The sequence below is a fragment of the Phyllostomus hastatus genome, unplaced genomic scaffold (genome assembly GCF_019186645.2).
Source record: "Phyllostomus hastatus isolate PE091 unplaced genomic scaffold, TTU_PhHast_1.1 phas_contig_86, whole genome shotgun sequence".
Lineage (NCBI taxonomy): Eukaryota > Metazoa > Chordata > Mammalia > Chiroptera > Phyllostomidae > Phyllostomus > Phyllostomus hastatus.
In genome coordinates, this window is record NW_025333977.1 from 92,129,833 (window position 1) to 92,153,702 (window position 23,870).

The 23,870-nt window shown below is 49.6% G+C and overlaps 1 protein-coding gene across 1 annotated transcript in view; it reads right to left on the minus strand.

Moving 5' to 3' along the window:
- The window catches only part of ITGB5 (integrin subunit beta 5), a 115,319-nt gene that overhangs the window by 27,498 nt on the left and 63,951 nt on the right, over window positions 1-23,870 (minus strand). The window contains exons 9-10 of the mRNA XM_045851314.1: window positions 16,735-16,869; window positions 7,244-7,673 (exon numbers count right to left, since the gene is read on the minus strand). Coding sequence (XP_045707270.1) covers window positions 7,244-7,673; window positions 16,735-16,869 — 565 coding nt within the window. The remainder of the gene's footprint in view (window positions 1-7,243; window positions 7,674-16,734; window positions 16,870-23,870) is intronic.

The window sequence follows — 23,870 nt, forward strand, 5'->3', positions numbered from 1 at the left end:
GAGAAGGGCAGGAGGCGCGACCCAATGCTGAGATGACTCCGTTCTCCCCATCACTGCTGAATTGTTGCATAAGGTGTTTCTGAAAACGAGATCTGAGCAGTGAGCACGGGCAGCAAGAAAGCTCCATTCCCAGAGCCAGGCTCAGAGCGTGGAACAATGCAGGTTCTCCAGGTGGCTTCCCAGCACGCCGTCTTGTCCTTTAAGATTTCATATAGATCTGGATGGTGAAGGAAGAAGTTTCTTAAAGAGGAAAATGCCAGGGGCTACAAAAAATTAGAAATTAATTCAAGACCCCAAGCAACTCCAACTCTGCCCCCAGGGCACCCAGCACACACCTGGCACACAAGGCCTGCCCCGTGAGCTCCTACTGAACGAGAGAACAGCAAATGCCCTGGCACAAAATGACGCTCAGTGAGAGACTGTTTCCCTATCTGTAGCTGCACTAAGATTAGATACTCACTAAGCTTTAGTTTTTCCAAAGAGCTTTCTCTAAGGACAGGCTGTAAAAGCTAGCTGATTGCAGGTCTCAGCAGCCCCGCTCACCAGGTTCCTGCAACTGGTCTGAAAGGCGCACTGTTTCCTTACACGACTGGGCCCTACATTTTGGTTCCTTTTAGCCTTTCAGTTGAACTTGAACAATATCTGGACACAGATGGAGTTGTTAGAGAATTCCTGACCATGAAATACCCACTGAAAACTTCTAAAACCAACATGTTTTGATGCCATGAATATCTCTGAGGCTTATCCGTGTGTATGAAAATGTTCTTCCAGGAAAGGGGTGGGCAGGTAATAACATTTACTCAATGCCCCTGGTGGAGAGGTGGTGTGCAAGGAATTTTACAGTACGACCCTATTTGATGCTCACAATGACCCTCTGGAGTACCTGACAGATAAAAAAAAACCTGTCACAGAGCGTCCACGAGGCAGGAGAGGGCACTGCCAGGTTCAGAACCTAGACCTGAGGGTGCACTGGTCCTCAGCCATTCTGGTAAATGGTCTGGTGGAAGTATCTTTATTAATTATGGGTGTATCATCCCTTATAATCATAGCTATTGAAGAATCCTGTAACAACTTTTGTTCTCAGAGCCACTGTATTCTCAGTGTTCCAAAGTGGAATATGACTCTCATGCCTTCGCTGAGATGTGCACAGTTAGGACTTAGTAACACCAGGTTTGGGAAGCTGCTGTATAGGACATGCCTTTGAGGGAGAGGGGCCCTTTACCAAGGGGAAAAAAATATATACAGGGTCCGGCACAAATAATGCCCCTTTTTACTGCAAAATCATAAGCATATATTTCTGTAATATAACAACATCACACTCAATCACACCATGTGTCATTTTAGTTGAAATGTTCAAGTTAAAACTATACACAATTACACCCATATCATTACTCTCCCAACCACACTTGAGCAGGCCTTATTTCTGCCGGACCCTGCATATGTACGTTGCATCCTTATGTTTATAAATAGCACCTCGAGACCTTGAACAAACTGAGCAGAGATTAATGTATGTGAAAAACACCTGAAGAATTTTCTAGGGTCTCCCATCTGAGAGGCACACAGGGGCAGCCATTCCCACTAAGAGGCTGCTTTCCTGGGAAATCAAATATGCCACATCTTAGGTCACTCCAAAGGTGCATTTGGAGGCCCTTGTCGTGGAACCCTGTCCAGGGCAGACCTGTAAGAAGCCAGCTATGAAACAGGCACCTTGCGATGGGGTGACACAAGGGACAGCTGTGCCCACGGCCTCGGGAATCGCCACCAGGCTGCTCAATGAGTGTGAAAGTTGCATTTCTGAAGACAATGTTATAAATACAGGGAGACGTACTTTTTTAAAAACATATCTGGGTAGCGGTTGCCACAGGAAGGGTTCCATCTGGTAAGAATCAGGAAGTCCAGGGCTAGGCCATAATGTCAAGAAGGAGGCACTTTTAACTGGAGAGGTTTAGCAGAACCTTGCAAAGCCTTCTGGGAACCATCAGCCCAGACCCAGAACTTGTGCTCAGGCGCTGGCTCTGGCCACTAGGATTGACAGCACTAGTGTCACCGTGTCATTCTCCATGTGTTTATGTTTGGGGGAGAACTGCAGATGCCTCGACCTCTAATTACCTGTCACACATTAAAGGATCTACAATATGTTGTGTGTATATGGACAAACTGGTCAAGCCACCTGTTAGATGAAGTAAAATATGTGAGAATTTATTTAGATGTACTTTGGGGATGCCACAGTCACATGACCTAAAAGGTTCTGCTGAAAATTCTATATCCTATTTAATCTGTCTCAGTATGCGAACCCCAAGAAGTAAGCTGACCATTAGCAAATTGTTCACTGTACCCCAGTGCAGTCATCTGAAGTACAGAGACTGCTGAAAGCATCAGGTTGAGACTGATTTCAAGTTTACCATAAAGGGGTAACTCCAATCCCAGGAAATTCACTCTTTGGGTACAGAAACCAGCAAAGAACAACAAAGTTGATGCAATAATCTTTTATTATAGTAAAAACAAATTAACAAACCATGTCCTACTCCCCATATTCTATTCGCAAAGGGACTCTGAAGGGTCAGCACTTCATGAGACTCAGAAGCATAGGAACCGTCAGGATGGCCCCATAAAGCTGCCTCTGCACACACAGGAACGGTCCGCGGCCAGAACCACTCTCTACCTTACGCTGCCTCTAGGAACCAGAGGGAGAAACCACCGCCCCGACTGCACACGCATCCCATGACGGTATCACAAATAACACGGGTGTTCAATTGCTTCCAGACCTTAGTTTGATCGGCCTCGCCACTAACTTTTATGACGTGTAACACACCACAAACCTGTGATTGCTCGCATTTCACCCTCAGTCCTGGCTCCTGGTGGGGGAACTGAGGGGAAGAGCATAAGCCGATGACAGACAAAAAGACCACAGAGAAGCGGAAGGAGCTGCTCCAGGACTTCCCACCAATTCTGGCCTGGCTCTGCCTCCGCCCGCTTCTGAAGACAAACCACAACCACACGGTCCCCTTGTAAGATGGGCTGCAGGGCCGAGGGCGAGAAAGGCTGACAGAGAACGCTGAAGTCAGCTGCTCGTGAGTCTCGGAGTCAGCATCTTCAAGCCAGAGTGATTATTGGGCAATAGACTTCTCTCCCACCAAAACCCCACATGTGATGGCAGCCAAGAGCTCAAAACCAACACACACAATTCCGGAGTGGGAGCCCTGAGCCCGTAGCGGCGCGGGGCTGGAGCCCCTCCCCCACCCGCCCACAGCTGCCCCCTGGACAGCCCGTCCTGTTTAAGAGACAAGGAACGCAGGGCTGGGAGCAGCAGCCCTGTTCAGGGAGCAGCCGCCCCGACTGGTTAGAGAGTCCTGCTGGAGCTGCGCTGGGTTTCAGGTCCTTCACAATACCCAGAACAACAATGACCTCATGCCAGAAACTGCCTTCTCCAGGAAGATGTGGATAGCTTCACGTTTCAACTTGTTGCTGCTTTTAAAGTGGAGGGTACAGGAGGCTAACCGGGGACGCGCTGGAGAGAGTCGCATGTCCTCATCTGGCATGCAGTGGAGTGGCTGCTTCTGAGGACGTATCATGTGGAAAAAGCAAGGCACAGAACCGTGCGCAGCCACAGGCACACACTGACTCGGAAAAAAGTTTAGAAGGGAAAATACTAACTCTTAAAGTATGAGCGATGGAATTATAAATAATTTCTTTCTTTCTGCTCTTCAGAATATTCTAGACCGCAGAAGAGCCCTCCAGCTCCCTGCCATTCTACTGACTGAGCACACCTGTGAACCAGTGTGGGGAGGGGCTGCTTATCTGGGGCACCAGATGGTCCAAATTAGTCCTGGTCCCCGAGGAGGAGACAGGCGGCACAGAGCGACCACACAGCCATCGACTTCCCTGTGTTTTCTCAGTGTTCTTTAAGAATGTGAGTGTTTTCCCAGTGGGGGAAAAGGACACCGCATCTCAGCAGTCCCGGGAAGTCTGTCATGCACAGGGGAGCCTCAAAGTCTTCTCAAAACTCTGTTTCTCCACCTGGGGACACACAAGCGTCTTGCAATACCGCAGGGTTGGGGGGAATGAAGGGAGGAAAGCACCAGGGTCTGGTCGTATTCTGAAATGCAAGAATAACTCAGAACTGTAGATGTTGGTGGCTAAACAAAAAATGCTGCGTTTTCACTCAGCTATAGAATATTCCTGTTTCCAAACTGACAAGTCTTCCCTACTGAGGCTGCTCACACCTCACCTTCCACCCACCCTGCCCCTCCAGGCTCCAGGCTCCACGCAAAGCACCGTAGCCCCTCGGAGTGGGAGAGGAGGCATCTGCCACGCACTGGGCCACTTCCTGCCAAGCACCATGCCAGGTCCTGTGTCTGTGTCTTCTTCAATGCTCCAAATAATGCAGAAATCAGGGGTGTGGGCTATATTTAGAGAGAGGAAAGCTGAAAATCCAGGACAACCCCGACAGCGAGCTGGTGAACCACGGGGACAGAATGCACACGTGCCATCTGCCGTGGAAGTCCTGCTCAGCAGGACTCAGCAGCCTCTGAAGAATACCCAGCAGAAAAGAGGAGGGGAGGTTCCATGAAAATATTTGATAATGTATTTAAAAACAAAACAAAAACTGCTGAAAGCCAATTGCAGACACTGCCAGGCTTTTTGGAGCTTTTATGGCAGCTGGTCAAAGGAATGGAGCCTCCATCGCATCACGCTGGGCCTCCCTAGACAAGGCCCAGAGACTGACAAGAGGGGAGGCCACCCCTCCGGCACACGGCAGCAGCTGTGGCTCCCAGAGTTGTGTGGCATGGACTCACAAGGGACTCACTCGCTGGTGGTCAGTGAGCCCTCCTTTTGTGCCAATGTGCTGGGTGCTTCATACATATTCTCTTATTCCTCAGACACAACTCTATGCCCAGCAGCAAGTGGTGTGACTGGACAGAGCCAGGTCTGTCTCAGCCTAAGCTCTTTTTCTGCTAACCCAGAGAGAACCAGCCAGCTAATCCCGATCTATCATGTTTAGCACCTCAAATCCTAACTCTTTACGACATTCAGATGTCCTGCACTTTCTGGAGAAGTTCCAGTTTTGAACACTGCAGCCACGGGTGTGTGCACACGGTGCGGTCAGCCCAAAGAGGCCTCGCTTGCTAAGCCACACCCACATCTGTGCAATGCTCAGAGCTTGCTTCCTCCATGGAGGAATAGTTACTCTGTTTGCAATGAGCTCATGTTGTAATTTGCTTCCCATATTTATGCTTTAATCTTCCCTGCTGCACTTTTTTTTTTTTAAGAAAGGAAGGGAAGGAGAAAGAGAAGGAGAGAAACATCAATGTGTGGTTGTTTCTCACATGTTCCCCACTGGAAACCCAGCCTGTAACTGGGAATCGAACCAGCAACCCTTTGGTTTGCAGGCCCCGTGCTCAATCCACTGAGCTACACCAGCCAGGGCTTCCCGGCTACACTCTTCAGTTCCTTTCAAATCAATGCTTCCCAACTGGAAGGCCATTCTCAAAGAAGGAATCCTGGAAACAACAGAACGCACAACAGAATTCATAGTAGTAGAAGAAACTACAATGCTAACTAAAATTGTTTTTGCTTCCTCTATTTGCAAGTAGTCTGTTGTTGGATGGAATGACTCTTTGGAGACATAATTTTATGCCATATCATCAGAATGCAACTCCCAGAATGGGAACCACTAAGTTATAATTTAAATGGAATCCATGTAAAGTTCTATGCTTAGATTTAAAAATTTAAGTGCTCATACGTGACATAATAAAAACTTGGTGCCCTCGCTACTGTGGCTCCGTGGGTTGAGTATTGGCCTGCAAGTGGAAAGGTCACCAGTTCAATTCCCAGTTAGGGCACATGCCTGGGCTGCAGGCCAGGTTCCCAGTGGGGGAGTGGGGTGTGCAAGGGGCAACTGATCAATGATTCTCTTGCACATTGATGTTTCACTCCCTCTTGTCCTCCCTCTCTAAAAATAAATAAAATCTTTCAAAAAACAAATAATAAAATAAATAAATAAAACTTGGCTGGACTATATTTCAAAAAATTTAAAAACTTAAAATTTTGTTAGTAAAGTTAAACACAAGTTCAATAGTATAATGTGATTTTTTAACAGAAAAGTGAGCACAGTGTTAGGATGTGTTAATGGAAGAGGAATGTGCAGATCACAGGAAGCAAATGCTTGGCTGAGCCCTTGTTATCCAGAAGGACAAATACGTGCTCAGTTCTGAGGGCACACTGCACAAAATGACACAGCCCTCAAAGAAGGAAGGGACTTCCTTCTGGACAGGCCTGGATAAGAACAGATGTCTGACAGGCTGCCATGTGGAAGAGGAGGGCTAGAAGACAAATTATTGGCTGAAGGTGACTGAGAAACAATGTTTTGTTCAATGTAAGAAGGAACTTTCAAGCCAAGTCTGCGGCAGGCAGAATATGGCCCCTGAAGATGCCCCACGGCCTAGGGCGGGAGCTGTGCCTGTGGCGCGTCACACGGTAAAAGCAACTTCGCAGGTGTGATCAAGTCAAGGATCTTGAGTTGGGCAGACTCCTGGCTTATCCTTGATGGTCTAACAAAATCGTGAGGCTTCTTATAACAGTGAGGCATGAGTATCGGAGTAAGATGCGACAAGAAAGCAGAGACTCTTTCTCAGAGTCAGAACAAGATCTGAGGATGCTGCACTGAGTGCTCTGAAAACGGAGGCAGGCGCTACAAGCCAAGGAATGCTGATGGCTTCTAGCAACCAGCAAAGGCAGGAACTGGGTTCTCCCCTAGGGCTTTTAGAAGGGATGCAGCCCTGACAGCAGCTGGATTTTAGCCAAATAGCATCTGTTTCAGACTTCTGACTTCCAGAACTATAACAGGATACATTTCACTGTCTTAATCCACCAGGTTTGCAGTAACTTGTTAGGGCAGCTATAGGAGATGAATGTGACATCTAACAAGGAAATAGACACTACCAGCCCCAGTGAGCTCCCTGTCCCGGAAGGCAACCAAAAAGAGCTGGAAACCTGTCAGGACTGCTGTGCAGGCAAGTCCTGGATGACCCATGACTGACTCCTCCAACTCTGATGGTCCACGTCTTATGGCGGCTCCTTCTCCTGCTTCTGTATTTGACACATGGGTCCCCACCCCGAGGCCTGGCTTGCCCTCCTCTCCTCCCAGGAGGACGGTGGTGGTGAGTGAAAGGCATGCTGGGGGGGATGCCCTCACAGCACCTGGGCCCGGCTCAGCATCTGAGCATGTGCGCAGGGTGCCTACCTGAGCAGAGGACTCCTTTGTTCCTGGCGCAGGAGAAGTTGTCGCACTCGCAGAAAGGCCCGTAGATCTTCCCGAACTCGCTCTCGAAGCAGGAGCACTGGCTGCAGCTGCACTCCCCGCGCCCGCTGCACAGGGGCTTGCCCTCTGCTTCCCGGCACAGGTTCTGGTACCCGCTCTGGTTTTCCCCTTCCTGGCATTCGCACCTGGTGCCCAGGTAGCTGGGGTTGCACTCACACAGACCGCACACGTAAGTTCCATTCCTGCTGCATCTGGGACTATCCTGCTCCAGCCCCGCGCTGCAGCCACACTTGCAGTTGTAGGTGACCCTCACCTCCAGGCTGTCCCGGAAGCCCACGGGCCGCAGGGTGAACATCTGCTCCGTGCGTTTGCCTGGACAGCTCCGGGCCTCCACCGACACCTCAAAGGACGCCTGGGCAGAAAGAGGAGAAGGGACATCGTGGGCACAGGGAGTCAGGGTGTCCGCACTGGCCTTCCAGTCAACCAGGGGCCTGGCCCAAGCACAAGTCCTCAAGGTCCTTGGTGGAGAGCTGCAGCAAAACCCGCCCTGTCCATGCACACAGGGCCCCAGAAGGAAGAGGCCCCTGGTCAGCAAGCACCCTCATTTTACCGAGGAAGAGCTTATTTAGGCATGCCGACATCTGACGTGCACTGTGCTTGGTTCCTGAGTGCTCGTTACCTCTTTTCACCTTCACAGCCCTGAGGAAATGGGCTTCCACAGAAAGGTAGAAAGACTCAAAAAAAAAAAGTAGGTTTTTTTTAAAATATATTTTATTGATTATGCTATTACAGTTGTCCCATTACCTCCCCTTCATTTCCCTCCACTCTGCACACCCCCTCCCATCCATGTTCCCCCCTTTAGTTCATGTCCATGTGTCATAAGTTCTTTAGCTTCTACATTTCCTATACTATTCTTACCCTCCTTCTGTCTATTTTCTACCTACCATCTATGCTACTTATTCTCCGTACCTTTTCCCCCTCTCTCCTCCTCCCACTCCCCTGTTGCTAACCCTCCATGTGATCTCCATTTCTGTGGTTCTGTTCCTGTTCTAGTTGTTTGCTTAGTTTGTTTTTGTTTTCGTTTTAGGTGTGGTTGTTAATAATTGTGAGTTTTCTGTCATTTTACTGTTCATATTTTTTAACTTATTTTTCTTAGATAAGTCCCTTTAACATTTCATAAAATAAGGGTTTGGTGATGATGAACTTCTTTAACTTGAACTTACCTGAGAAGCACTTTATCTGCCCTTCCATTCTAAATCAAAGTTTTGCTGGATAGAGCAATCTGGGGTGTAGGTCCTTGCTTTTCATGACTTGGAATACTTCTTTCCAGCCCCTTCTTGTCTGCAAGGTCTCTTTTGAGAAATCAGCTGACAGTCTGATGGGAACTCCTTTGTAGGTTACTGTCTCCTTATTTCTTGCTGCTTCTAGGATTCTCCCCCTCATTTTTACCATGGCTAATGTAGTTATGATGTGCCTTGGTGTGTTCCTCCTTGGGTCTAACTTCTTTGGGACTCTCTGAACTTCCTGGACTTCCTGGAAGTCTATTTCCTTTGCCAGATTGGGGGAGTTCTCCTTTATTATTTGATCAAATAACTTTTCCACTATTGCTCTTCCTCTTCCCCTTCTGGTACCCCTATAATTTGGATGTTGGAACATTTAAAGATGTCCTGGAGGTTCCTAAGCCTCTCCTCATTTTTTGAATTCTTGTTTCATCATTCTTTTCTATTTGGTTATTTCTTTCTTCCTTCTGGTCCACTCCATTGATTTGAGTCCCAGTTTTCTTCCCATCACTATTGGTTCCCTATACACGTTCCTTCATTTCACTTAGCGTAGCCTTCATTTTTTCATCTAATTTGTAACCAAATTCAACCAATTCTGTAAGCATCATGATTACCAGTGCTTTGAACTGTGCATCTGATAGGTTGGCTAACCCCTGGTTGCTTAGTTGTATTTGCTGTGGAGCTTTGATCTGTTCTTCTGTTTTGGCCATTTTTTTTGTCTTGTTGTCCCTGTTACGTATGAGGGGCAGAGCCTTAGGTAACCCAGTGAGGCAACCCAGTTGCTGGGTTGTGACAGTGTATGTGGGGGTGGGGTCCTAGAGGGAACAATGGTGCTTTCTCTGCTCTCTGTCGGACTTCAGTCCCTTCTGTCGCTTCTCCCGAGCAAACTCAGCCTTTCTGGTGCTAATTCCCGTGTGGGTGGCCTTGCGCACGTTCTAGGACCCCATGGGTCTCTCCAACGAACTCTCCTGTGAGACAGGGAGTCTCTCCCTGCACCTCAACCCCCACTGGTGTTTTCAATCAGTGCCCCAAGGCTCTATTTCCCAGCGCTGGGCCCCTGGGTTGCACACAGTGCCTCGCTTCACAATCGCCACCTTGCTGGGTCTGCCAGTTGCCACCCCACACCCAGGGTCCGCCCACTGCAGTCTTGTGCACCCAGGATGTTTTACACACCTGGTCCCACTGCTCTTTGTGCCTTGACCCTTCTCCACCCGGCTGCCCAACTCTGCCTCTCCTACCAGTTTGGATAAACATGTCTATTTTAACTCCTTGGTTGTCTGACTTCCATACAGTTCAATTTTCTGTCAGATCTGGTTGTTACTGTTTCTAAATTGTTGTTGTCCTTATCTTGGTTGTACGAGGAGGCATAGTGTGTCTACCTACGCCTCCATCGTGGCCGGAAGTAAAAATATATAGTTCTTTTTCTCCCCTTTCTCTTCACCTCTCTCCTATTGCCTCCTGTCTCACTTTGAAAGTCATTTGATCAACAAATATTCCCTGGGCACTTCCTCTGTGCCAGGCGCTGTGGGAGACACTCCCTGAGCTCATGGGCACCGGAGCCCACAGACAATGCTGTAAAAAGGCTTCTTCCCTGCTGAAGAAGGGACAATAGGACACCTGGATGCCTCCCAGTGTACCTCACAGGCATACCTAAAAGGACCGGAATGGTCCTCACAGCTGCATCTTTCATAATCAGCCTATGGCCCTGAGGTCATAAAGAGTCATCACTGATCAAATGTGCCACACGCATGAACAGACTTTTCTTTTTTAAAAAAGCATCTAAAGAAGCATTGCTAACTCCTGAGCTCCTTGTGGGTTGCCTTGGAAACAGGCAGCAAGGTGGACCAAGCAGGCAGATGGTGGGAAAGGTGCCCACTCGGCTGAGGTGTGAGGAAAGCAGGCCACTGCTCAGTATGATTCTCTCAGGAAGCACAGCATGACCTCCTCACCTTCATCTGTGTCTCTCACTGAGAAAGGAGCCACGTGTGGTCAGAATCAGCCAGCACCGCCCTCGGAACAGAGCCCTGTGAAGTCCACGCACAGGGAGCTGGCGTGCTCCTCCCCTGGATGGTGGTGGTGCCTACACAAATGGAGGCCTGGGCACACTCCAGAAACTGACTCACCGCGTCTGGCCCAGATGTCTTTATGTTTCAAGTCTCCTCAGATCATTCTAGAGCTCAAAATGGGTTAGGAATCACATTTAGCTAGTGTTATTCTTACTCTATTATTTGGGCTGGAATAAAGCTGAGTTTAAAAGTCACCAAGAACCTGCTTTACAGGACACTGTTTGGGTAATGATGTGCACTCTTGGAGAGCAATGAAAAATTTTTTTCTAAACATTCTATAGATCCTTATCACTTTGGGATCTTTACTAATTCTAAAAAGCCTCCCTTCAGATTCTGTGACATCTACGGACACCCCAGGGTGGGGGTGGGGTGTGACAGACGGAGGAGGGGGACAGACCCAGCTCTCCAGGTCCTAGAGAGAGACCTGCTTGGCACCAAGCCACGGCTTCAGGGTGTTCGACAGAAAACACCCAGCAGTTGGGGTCAGCTGAAGGGTGTCACGGGAGATGCTGTGGATGGGGGCTGAGGACCATAACCAGGAGCCAGGGTCTGAGGACACTGGGAAACCCAAGCCAGCCACAGACAGTTGGGACTAGCCCTCCCCCACCTCATGGCTATGTTGGGGGTGGGGTGAGAGGAGATAAAAAGAGAGATTGACAAAGCAAGTTCAAGACTAGGCTCCAAGGCCCTGAGGTATAGGTGGGCTCTTGAGGTAAGGAAACAGATGAGGCACGGAAATCTGTGACAGCACACACTACTGGTTACCAGGTGCCAAGCACCCTCTGTGTCCAGCGCTATGCAAGCATTCCCCCGAACACATCATTTACATGCCCTGAAGGGAGGCACCTCATCCACCAGAGAGAACACGGGGGCGGCAGGCTTGGTGCTGGTCTCACAGCTGGTGAGGGCTGGCTTGTGCTCTCCTTGGCAGACTACCTCCTGGAAGTAGGGAATGAGGCAGACGCCCAGTGTCTGTATCTGGGTACAGAGGAAGAGGTGGCTCGGCTCACTGTGGGGGCTAGATGGTGACCCCCAAGGGCCAGAGGCTCCTCCGCCATCTTCCTGTCTTGGCTCAGGATGACCTAAGCCTGCAGATGAGCAGGAGGAGAGACTGTGCCTGACCTGACCGGAGCCCCCCACCCGGACATCGAGAATGCAGAGAACATCCCTGTCCTCTGAAGCTCAGAGAGAAGCTGGGACTTGGTCCGTGGCCTACTTCCCAGGGCTACCACTTTGCTGCACTTGTTAGCTGAAAAGCCCTTGCCCCCTAAGGCATCTGTGGGGCAGAAATGAAACAAACTACAAAGGCATAACCTGGTTAGAGACCAGAGGCATTTAATTATTGAAACATTGTGGGAAGTGTCCATCTCTGAACAGAACCGACCCCCAGGGGAATCTGGCCTGTGTCACGGGACACAGTGACAACAGAGAGAATGAGATCTCCTGAGTCTTGCTGATGTGTCTGTGGTTGCTGGGAGTAAATGCAGAGGCTGGGAGCCCCTGAATCAGTGCTGGCAGCTGATCACCCAGGATTTAGAACAGCGCACGTCCTGTCTGCCTGGCTGCGGAGCAAGGAGGACCTGGCTTGTAGGCATGTCCAGCAGCCCGAGCATGCAGGTGACCACCAGTGACCACAGAAGGGCTCTATTTTAGCCCCTGGGTCTGAAGTCCTGTGGGCACAGGAGTGCTGTACAAAGCATTTCAGGAATGGCAAGTAAACCCATCCAGCGACCCTTCCTTTCAGTGTCCATTTCCCTAAGGGGTCAGGAAAAACTGGGCAGTCTGGCAGGTGTCTGGAGAGGCTTCTCTTCCCTGATTACTATGGCCTCCAACCGGTAGTGAAGGCCCCCAGATCCCAGAGACTCCCCATTCTCCCACTCCAAGACGCCAGAGGAAGGCGGGGTGGAGCAGCCCTCCCTCCTGCCCAGCACGTTATTTAAACCTCATTGGGATGCTCCTGGCTCCCCAGCAGGGCTGCTGGTCTGACCACCCTTTCAAACAGGCCCCCCGGCCCCCACCCGAAACCCACCAAACCCAGGGCTGTGCAGACGCCAAGTCCACTAGGAGCACATTGAAACAAAGCCCCAGAGGAGGGGACAGGAACGGGATACCATGGGAAGCCCATGACAGGCTCACTGGGTCCTTTGTACTGGGCGTTAGCGCTCTCCGCACAGCCGGCCACTTGCATACTGATTTGTCAAAGCTGGTCCGTGAGAAAACCGACTCCCTGGGCTGGGCCAGTCAGTCAGTCCTGGTCGGTGTTGGGACGAGGGAAGGAAAATTAGGGAAACATCGCAAGTCACTGGAGAAGAGAACCCCTTTGGATTTGGGGTTCTCAAGGTTTTATTTCTGTACCATTTCTCTTTGAGGACATCCCTGTTCCTCGCCCCCTGCCACCTCTCCTGCTCTTTCCTGGACCAGATCTCTTAGCCCAGAGAACAGAGTCACAAAACCACGACCTCTGGCTAGGCATGATCACAGACCTCTGCCTGCCCACCCCCAGCCCTGCGGGAAGCTTCTGTTATGAGGAGGTGAGCCCACCTAGCTACCACTTGAACCCAGCTGTCCCACACGTGTCCGCACGCCAGACCCTGAGGGACCAGATGACAGGTGTTCCTGTCTGCCTTCACTAGCTTCTTCTCCAGGCGAGCCCCAGGGCCCTTCCCCTTGCCATCCGTGGCTTGTCCAAAGCCCTCCCAACCTGTGGCTCTAAAGAACAGAACCCGCCTACCAAATAACAGCCAGACACCTTAGCTCTGCCCGCGTGTCCTACAAGCACGGCCCAGGCCTGCCTTTGCAGCCCCAGCTCCAGCCACCCACCCCTTGGTCCCAGCCCACGGCCCTCAGCAGCTTTGTAATTATAAAAAGACAAAGTTCTTTCACACCTTTGAAGACTCACCTGCGGCTCTGCACATGCTATGCCCACTCATGGGACCTGCCCACCTTCCCTGTCCGTGTCTGGAAAATTCCTTCTCATGCTCCGAGCCTCAGCTCCAGCAGTGCCCTCTGCAACTCAGGGCCCCTCATTCCTTGGGGCTCCCGGGGTAACCTGCCCAGCTTTTATCACCATGCCCATCAGCCTCCATAGGGTTAACTCATCTGCACGTTTGTTTCCTCCACCGGATTTGTCTTTGGCACAAATATCAAGAGGGAAATGCCCACATCCTCGGTAGCAAGCCTGCTTGCCAAAGCCCAACTGAAACCTCTCTGGAGAAGGACAATTCAGCCTGTGAGGAGGAACAGAAAGTTGGACTTCCTGGCCCAGGGTTAGGAAAAGCAGGCTGGTCCCAGCTGGACCTGACTTTCTCCTTCGGCAAGAAGGGGGTGGGGGGAAAGCCCCCCAAACCTCCCTCCCAGGCCGGGCCCTGGGGACATGTGCCTGTGCGGGGCCCACTCGCAGATGGCCCTGGGCTTACTCTGATGTTCTGCTGCTGGACTGTTAATCACTGTTGAACGGGAACCCTGTATTTTCATTTTGTACTAGGCCCTGCCCCCCACTGCCTCCAGGGCCTGCACAGAGTTCGCCTCCTGTGGCCTCTCCCAGCCTGGCCCAGCCCTGCCCTGCGAGCAGCATCCTGTCGGACTGTAACGGGCAAGTGGCCGCTGTCCTGTGCCAGCCTGTCTCCACCCACTGAAAACAAAACCCTACCACCCTTGCCCGGGCCCCCTGGGCCCTGAGTCCAGGCCCCTGGACAGCCAGCCAGCCCTGAAAGGTTGAGGAGACAAGGAGCCAGCACGGACGCCTGTTTTGGGCCACGGCTGCTTCAACAAGGCCACAGCCCTCAGATCTCAAGGGCTGTTGAGGGGCGTCGGTGTGGGAGGAGCTGTCTTCTTTCTCTACTTCTTCACATGCTCTACAAATTACCCCAAAACAGCAGATCTTTTACTTTTGTGAAAAAATGCCACTTAAAATTGTTTTCTGTCTCTGGACAACATCTCCCTATCTTAAGGTGTCCCATCAAAAAACCACAATGTGTGCCCTTGCGTGCCCAGGGACCGCCGCGAGGCCTCACTCCCGAGGTCAGTGAGGAGGAAGGGAAGGACGCAAACTCGGGCGTCAGCCGTCCCGCATCTGACTCCTGGGGCTTGGGTCTCGTCAGGTCAGTGGGGGGACTTCTGACGACCCCTCTCCCAGGCCCCCAGAGTCTGAGTCTCTGTCATGTAAAACAGGTAACCACGTGTGTCTAACTTACGCGGCCACTGCAGGAAGCACAGGTAAGTACAGCCCCTGCTGCAGTCTCGGGCGCATTGTAACCCCACGGATGGTGACGCATGTTATTCCCTCCACAATGAGGAGGCAGTGACCGGTGACATGACCTCGGTGATCCTGGGCAGGTCCTCACGCCCCCACATCTTGGCAGCCGGCAGCAATGAGTACAGCACCCCGTTCCCCACCTGAGCCGCGGGTGTGTGGAAAACACACAAAGGCACTGGATAACCTGCGTGGGTTCCCTGAGTGGGGGCCTAGGTCTCTGTCACTACCCGCTGCTCCGAGACAGCCCTTTGAAATGGGCATGACAGCAGGACCATGGGCACCAAGAGGCTGGGCAAAGGGTGCTGGTGCCAGAGCCAGAAAGCCCCAGCTTTGGACTTTCACTTTGCTGCTTACTGGCTGTGGAGCCTTGGCAATTAATTCAGTTCTCTGTGCCTCAGTTTTTCTCATCCGTCGACATGAATAACATTATCTCCCTCACAGGGAACCAAATGGGGAATACAGAGCTAAGTCACTTCGAGTTTATGGTGCTTCTGAAAACAAACTGCATTTTCCCCTTGGGCCCATTAGGGACCCAACACTCTTATAACGATTTTTCCTTAGGGACCCAACACTCTTATAACGATTTTTCCTTCTTCGCTTAAGGTGGCAGGAATGGGCTTCAGTTTCTTGCATCCAAAGGGAATTCTGATTTTATGCCATTATTATCCACAGACACCCGTTCCTTTGACCTTCCTGGTTTCTAGACAATTCATCACGATCATTTACTCGTCACTGTCCTCTGGAAAACAGAACTGGACATAGAACTCTGATGCAGACTGATCCACACAGAGAAGAGTGGAACCATTCTCTGGCGTTTCAAACTACTTCTGTTCATGCAGCTTTCATTGGCAGTACTTTTTTTAAAAGCAACACTTCTTTCACATTGAACCTTTGAGGATTAGAATTTGCCCGATCCTCTTCTTAAAAACAACTATCAATTTCCCTCTATCCTACTAATATTATCAATGAAACACAAGACATTACTCCTGATGATTTCAACCCAGCTTAATTTTAAACAGTATTTTAAATCTTGGTTTCCTTATTTGTAAGATAATCTGTTTTCTCCAGCTCTGTGACATTCCTGTATTTGACAAGCGGGTCTCCATGAGTTCAACTCAAGCCATTAGTAAACACAAACGAACAAGAGATGTGTGGGACCTCAGTCAAGGCTTTCTTCTAGTTGACATTATCAAAACTCTTAGAAAGAGTGTTCCCTCGGCTGCAAATTGGCCTGATTGTGCTGCTATCAGCTCAGGTGATTTGCCTCAGGCATAACATCAGAAATCCTTAGGAGCCTCTGAACCCAGGCATGCTGTGTGTGCTCGGCATAAGCTTTCCTCCTCTGTTCCGCTGGGCCCAGTCCTCCAACTAGACGGGTCCTTGTCTGGGGTTTTTCACACATCATTCTCCAGCTTTCCTGACACACTGACTAAACAATCTACCCAGAGATTTCTTCCTGTTTGACAGAAGGGAAGAGTGAGGGTCAGAGTGTACAAGACACAGAGCAAGCTGCAGAAGACTAGGGATGAGGCCAGGTCTCTTAGACCCCTGCCCATATTCTGCCACCTAAGTCCATGCCTGTCCAGTGAAGACAATAATCGTGTGAACAGCCAGGCACAGTGTCGACCTGAGGAAGACTGAGGGGGCAATGCACTGACGTCTGTCTGCTGACTGGGGCTTTCTGACAAGTCCATTTGGCACCTGGAAGGCACGACACAGAGTGGGCTTTGGAAAGTCCGCAGGGCTGTCAAGATGGAAGTCAGAATAAGAACTACTAAAGGACTCTAATAAGTTACAAAAGTTATCAGAAGCCAAAGAATGATGGCCAGTGCTGACACGTGACACATAAACGGAGACGGGGCGAGGACTTACCGTGTCCCCAATCTTCAGGCCCTCACACTTCCTCTGATCGGGGTAGGACACGCCATCCTGGCAGGTGGCAGTGAAGAAGAGGTTAAGGTCTTCGGGCTGATCCCAGACTGACAGCTCCACCTTGGACCGAATGCTCTGAACAGAAAGAGATGAGGCCCAAAACATTAGTAAAGGCTGCAGCCAAGATGCCCTCCACAGCGGTTCTCTGGTGCCCACGTGGCTTCCTCTTGCACGGGAGCCTCAAGCCAAGGCAAGAGCCAGCCAGGGGGCTTGTTTCGGTCCCCCGTCCTCACCCCTTCCTTCTCTCCACACCCACACGCCCACCTTGCTGGTAACTGGCCTGAGGTCTCCCTTCGGTAGCTTGGAGATGTCGATAACGGTCCACCTGCCATGTGATGTTATTATCTGCCAGTCACCTCGCATCCCACCCTCAGGTTCAGACATGCAGCTCCTCAAATGTTGCCCTGTGCTCTCTAGACCTTGGTCCTTTACACATGGAAAAGTGTCCCTTCGCTTGATGGCTCTTCTCTCCTCTCTTCCCTGGCCAGCTCCTTATCATCTTGCAAAAGATCAGTCCAGCAGGCACTTTCTCCAGGAGTACACCCTATTGTTCTTCACACCCACCCCCACCCCCATCACAGGAGATTCACTTGGGTAAGGCTGAACTGCATTATCAGAGAATAACATCTTTTGAGTGGATTATGTTCTGAAGACAGTGAATGAAATGAAAATCAAACCAAAATTTCCCAGAACGGAAAAAAATAAAAGACTGAAAACATCAGTGTCAGAAAGGACGTGGAGCAACTGAGGTCCTCATACTCTGCTGGTGGAACTGTACCAGGTACTACCCTCAAGAAAACCATTCGGCAGTATCTGCTAAAGCTTCGGCCAACCTCAGACCTGTCGGTCTACCCAAGGACCATGCGCAATGGAGACGTGTACTAGCCCGAAGACATGTACGAGAATGCCTATGGCAACACTGTCTCGAGCTACCCAAATGCCTGTCAATAGAACAGGGTTTATTTTTAAACTGTGGTATGTTCACAAAATACCACACAGTAATGAGAATGAATGAAACATGACATTTCACAATATAGATGAATCTCATAAACATAGCAATGCCCAAAAGAAGCCAGATACAAAAGGCGTATGTACTATATGATTCTATTTATATGAAATTCAAAACAGGCAAAAATAATGGACACCCTTAGGGACAGTAATGGAGGAGGACGTGATAAGGACTAGTAGATACAACTAATATTCCCTAGGCACTGGATGCTCAGGTGTATTCCATTTGTGAAAAGTTTGAACAATTTTCTTTGTCATTTTAAAAAATTGCTATTGAAAACCCTTAGGGAGGATACACTTTGGAAGCTAAATGCAAATAAAGTAATTGGCTTATATTTAGGGGGCATATCTTACCCCCCAGAATTTTTTTGTACACTTAGTACACTCAGCATGGCAGGACGTACGCATTCAAAGGAACTCATGGACACATGGAACCCCAGACCGACTGAGGAGCCGTCCGACCTCCCAGGTGCGCTCCGGGGAACACGGCACTGAGCAGAACAGCAGGCAGAATGGCCTCTTGCTCTCATGCGGTTTCTTTCTTTTTTCCTTTTTGGTGAGCATGTAGTCTTAAACTTATATAAGTTAAATATGCAGTTTTCCTAACAAATTAACAGCTGGTAAAAGTATTCCTACAAAAAAGTCTCTCCCTTTGTAACAAATCGTGGAAGTGCTTCTACAACTCTAAAAATACTCTCTCTCTTAAACCCACTTCCTCTCGTCAGTGCCAGCCTCAGCAGGCAAAGGGCTGCCAGCACACCACTCCGCACCCAGAGCACGAGCCACTCCGCACCCAGAGCACGAGCCTGCTGGATTCCACGGGCTATTTACAAGTCTGTTTTCCCCACTGAGCTGTGAATTCCAAGAGCTATATTAAATTCCTCTCTAGGACTGAGCACAAGCTGCTGTTAAATGAAAGGATGGAGAGTTTAACAGCAGCTACACAAAGAAGCTCCAGACTGGTAGAAGAAACTTAAATGAAGTTATTTTTGAAACAGCAAATAATTTTTTAAAATTTACAGTCGTGAGTAAATAGAAGGATGAGGCAAAACTGCATGTCACTAAAAGGCTAAGTGGATTGGGGCGATGTAAAAAGTTAGTAGAGAAGAGTCACATGAAATATGGGCCTTGTGGTCCACAAACAGGATCACGAAGCTCCTGAAGTTCATGAACCTGGATGAGCTAATGGAGAACCTGGTGGAGGGAGAGGGAGCACAATGGGTACTGGGACTCCCATTCTATGAATCAGCAACCATAGTGGATGGAAACCGAATTCTATGTTCTACTCTGGCCATCGGCCCCCAAAGCCTTTTGTTTTGATCTGAAATTTGTATTATTCCTGCTCCCTACACACTCTCTAAAATCAGAAACCCTCAAGACGTTAGAGGCACAGGAATGATGGGGATTACTTAGTTCAAACCTCTCATGTTATGGAGCCGGAAAGCCAAAGAAAAGGCCTCCTCCAAAGTCATCATCAGCTGAAGCCAAAGAAAAGAACTCATCCAGGGTCATCCAGCTGCCAAAGGCAGGCAGGCGGGTGGGCGGGCCCAGGCCCAGGCCTTTTGATCCCCCCCGCAGAGCTCTCTGCAATCACTACACCCAGTGCTCCTTTCTTTGAAAACTGGCTCCGACTTGGAAGAATGTGGACAGGCAGGCTGTATTCTGCTTGTGAGGGCAGGACTGTGTTCTGTTCACTGTTTTATTCCCAAGGTCTAGCACGATGCCTGCCGCAGCCATTAGTATACACTTGTTGAATGAATGAGTAAATGAATGAGTGAACGAATGAACAAACAGAAAACAAGACACAGTAGAGGATCAAAGCCACAGACAATGCAGTTCTTTCACATGAAGACTCATGTGTGACTCCTGAAAGTCAACAAACTCCTATAGCTTTGCCTCTGAAGGAGGATTCCTTACTCCTCATCCTAGGACACAGAGACAATGTCAAGAATGTCAGAAGTTTGGAGGCTATTAAATACTCAGGCTAGGTCACATCTGCAATTGCTTTAAGTCAGGCAGCTGTGATGTGGGTGGGAGCAGACTTTATGGCAACAGCAAAAAGAGAAACATGTGCTCAGTGAGGAGAAACATATACCACGGCCTCTGATGTCACCGTCCACATGCAATTCTAGTGGTTCCCAGCTCACTCTGCTCTTCCCCACTCTGAAAAGAGGCCACCGTGATTGCTCCTGAGTCCCACTCCCCTTTCACAGTGAGACATAATGCTGGTGCTGTGTGCACGCAGCCGGCCCTCCCTTCACTCCCCAGTGTTGGAAGAGACCCTATCGCCAACACCAAGTCTACAGCAAGGCTCCACACTGCTCAACACCCTCGGGAGGATTTGGTGATCTCCCACAGTGAAGAAATTTGGCACTATAAGAATACATTTATAAATCAAAGCCCAGGGCTGAAGATTTCTCACTGTGAAAGTTGCATATGACAGACTCAATTCTGCAAGATATTAAATCAAGCATACCCTTTCCATTTTGCTCCATCTTCAGCGGAGCTAAATACCACAGCTATTTCATCTGTTACAGATGTTCCAACCAAAATCTTTCCATAAGGTCCCCACAGATGGTTTGTCAGCAACTCTCAGAGGAAGGTAAAAGTCAACACCCACACTTAGTCACGTGTTGCTTGCCTCATCTGAAATCCACTGCAAACCGCTGAGATGGTAAGGTGACACAGAGAAATGTAAACAGTCCGGTTAGAGCTGTGCTCGTACCCTGGCGGGGGAGAAGAGCAGGAGGAAGGACAATCGGAGGCAACTGGAGCCTTCAGTGCAGGCAAAACTCACACCACACCCACAGCCCCACAACACACCCCTGCCACGCACACCACACACACACACCACACACCAAGACACCCTTACCATGCACACCACACACACCCTATACACTACACACACCACACCAGAGGCCAGTGCGAGGCTCAAATCCAGGAGAAGTGCTAAGGGCTGAAGTCCAGCCTGGGCCTTCCCATTTGCCAGAAGTGCTGGCGACCAGTGAAACAGGTACTACTCAATGCCAAGCACCAACTTGCCCCCAACACGGCTTCCACCAATTAGGCTTTGCTCCAAATATCCTGCCATTTCACGTTTCTTTATTTAATATATCACTTTAAATTTCCACTGAAGAGGGGGCAGAAGTAGGCAAACACAGAGATCCCGCCTTTTTGGAGTGATAGATATGTTCAATACCTTGATGGTGGTGATAGTTTTGCAGGCATATATATGAGTCGGAACTTAAATTGTACCTTTTATATTTGTACAGTTTATTACATGTTAATTACCTCCCAATAAAGCTATTTTAAATTTTTCCAATGCATTTAAACAGTCATTGTTGATAGTATTCCGGAATTGCCCATTTTTAAAAAGTTGAGTTTCATATGTTCATAAGTTACATGTCCCATCTCCTATCGTGTTCTCTTATAGGAGCCAGTTTGACTTGAGTCAAGTTACAGTGCTAGGTTCCCACAAGTCCTCAGGGGACTCGTCCCAGGCTGCAGGCGCAGCTCGCCCTGCCCGACTCCTCAACAGCAAGAGGGCTCCCCACTCCTCTCCTGTCCTCTGCCAGACAGAGCGTGTTTCCTTCAAGAAAGCAAATCTATTTACCATGAATCCTGCCAGAGTCAATGCAATGTACCTCAGAGAAAGAACGCCACTGAGCATTTAAGAGTCCCACCCTGGGAACCACCACCACCTCATGCTCCGCGGATTTTAGCAGCTGCACACACAAGTGTGGGCATGCAGAGCCACACAGCCCTACAACGCTACCTGAGCAGAATGCTTTTTCATTTCTGGCGAACATGACCCGGCCAGTTTTGTGGAACCGAGTGACATTGTGCCCTACTTCACTGAAGCCTCGAGGAGCAGAGAGCCTGTGCCTTCACCAGGAAATGCTCTTGGAAAGGGCCTAGGTCTGTCATCCACCCACAAGGGTCTGGACTCAGGAACTGAGGGTGGAAATGCTGGGAGGTGGCTCCTCCCCAGACACTCAGGAGAACATCCTCACTCCACCTAGAGCTTGAGATGTGGCTGCTCTTCAGCCATTGCTCCCTCCCGGGCCCTGGCCCAGCAGAGGGAAGCTGCGGTCGCCCTGCCACTGAGAGCAGGTCCAGCAGCAGCCCACCTCCTAATCCGGACCCCTGGACTCCCAGAGGATGGGGAGAACCACCCAGGCCAGGGGTCTGGCTCTTGCTTTGACTTTAGTTCAGTGTCCAGAGCTTGCGTCCAAAGGTTCACGGTGATGCATGGCCCTCAGAAAGAGGGTTGCACTCGGCAAGCCGGGCCCCCCCCTCGCACACACACTCTCTTAGCAAACACTTCTCGGTATGTTATGCTTCCGCCATTGTGGAAATCTCAAAATCACTAAGTATAAAGCTAACTGGGAACTCTATCTTCCTGGTTCTGGGTTCTGGGTAGCCAATGGATCTGGCAAAGATTCAGAGGTCAGAGATGAGAAAAGAGGATGTTAGTAAGTGGGGAGTGGGGTAGGAGAGGAGAAAGAAGTCGGTAGTTTCTCTCAGTAGGGAGTTCGGGAGCCAGGAGGAATCAAAGAATTTGTGAAGAGGACCCTTAACTGCGACAGAAGGTGGGGGAGGGAGGAAAACCCAGCCACAAATCCTCACCACTCCCTGACTCACACCAAAGCTCCAGGAGACCAGGACAGGGCTGGCCACCCCCATGTCCCAGCACTCCTCCAGGGGCCCGAGGGCACCACAATAGCTCCTGCTCTAGCTGAGCAATCTTGTCACACAAAAAGGGCCCCATCAGTAGGTGGAAAAAGTCAACCTGGAAAAGGCTGAGTTCCAAACACTCATTTGTAAATCTGTTGTGGCTGGGAAAGGTGGTTCCTCTCACACACATGTGATGCCAGAGTGGTTAACTGGGTTGCCAGGTTAGCCCACAAAGTCTGCTTTGCATAAGTTTAGGACGAATACTGCCACTTGAACTATAGTTGCTCTATGTATAACTTTGTTTTAACAGGAAGATACACTCTGAATTCTATCTGAGAGCTACTTGGCCCTATGAAGAGCAAGGTGGGCACTGGAGGCTACAACCATCCTGGGGTTAGGCAGGGAGAGGGCAGCTGAGAGTCTGTTCATACGTTCATACCTCCCAGCACAAGCACAATGTGCCTTCCATTCCCCTGAAGAAAAAAAAAAAAAAAAGCTAGGTCTGAGTCCAGTACTTCTAGGATATTGAGAATTGGGGTAGCCAGTCAGAGAAATGAGTGCCATGTGATTTCACTCGTAAGTGAGAGGAACTACCAAGCAAACTGGAGAGTCTGACAAGACGGAGAGCAGGAGGACAGCTGTCGGGAGTGGGGGGCCGAGGAGGCGAGTGGAGGGATTGAGCAAAAAAGAGAAAGGGAGAGAAAAACTCATAGACTAGTGGGGGGAGGTAGAAGAGGGTATGGGGGATAAATGGTGAAGGAAGGAGACTTGACTCGGGGTGGCAAACATCTAATACAGTGTACAGATGATATGTTGTAGCTTTGTGCAGCTGAAACCTATATAATTTTGTTAACTAGTGTCACCCCAATAAATTCAATAAAAAGAAAAAACTAAAATTAAAAAAACCCTACAAATGTTATGGTGACATGTGCAGGTCAGTTACATGACTTTCTTATTTCAGACTGATAATATTTAGTTATTTCAGTAATTAAATTAAACCATTCAGTCTAAAATCCCCCTAAAGAATAGTGACTTCAAATCACATGGTCTCCCATAAAAATAATAAAAAATACAAGAATTGAGGTAAAAGAGTGAACAGGAAAGAGGCTTGGGCATCACAGACATCAGCCTGGGGTGTGAAAGCAACTCCCAAACCGCATCCGGGAATGCTGCACTTACTACAGAGTACAGCCAAGGTCACATGGTGACTTGTAACAGCACAGAATTTCACAGGCCCACTCAGGCTCCCTCTGACTGCAATCCCACCCTAAGTGTGCCAGCAAAAGACTTATTGCTGATTCTTAGTTTTTCCACCGAATTTCAGTCTGCAGCTCTATGCGAAGCTCCATGAGCCTGGGGAATTCCAACCATCCCGCCCATGGTGAGGTGAC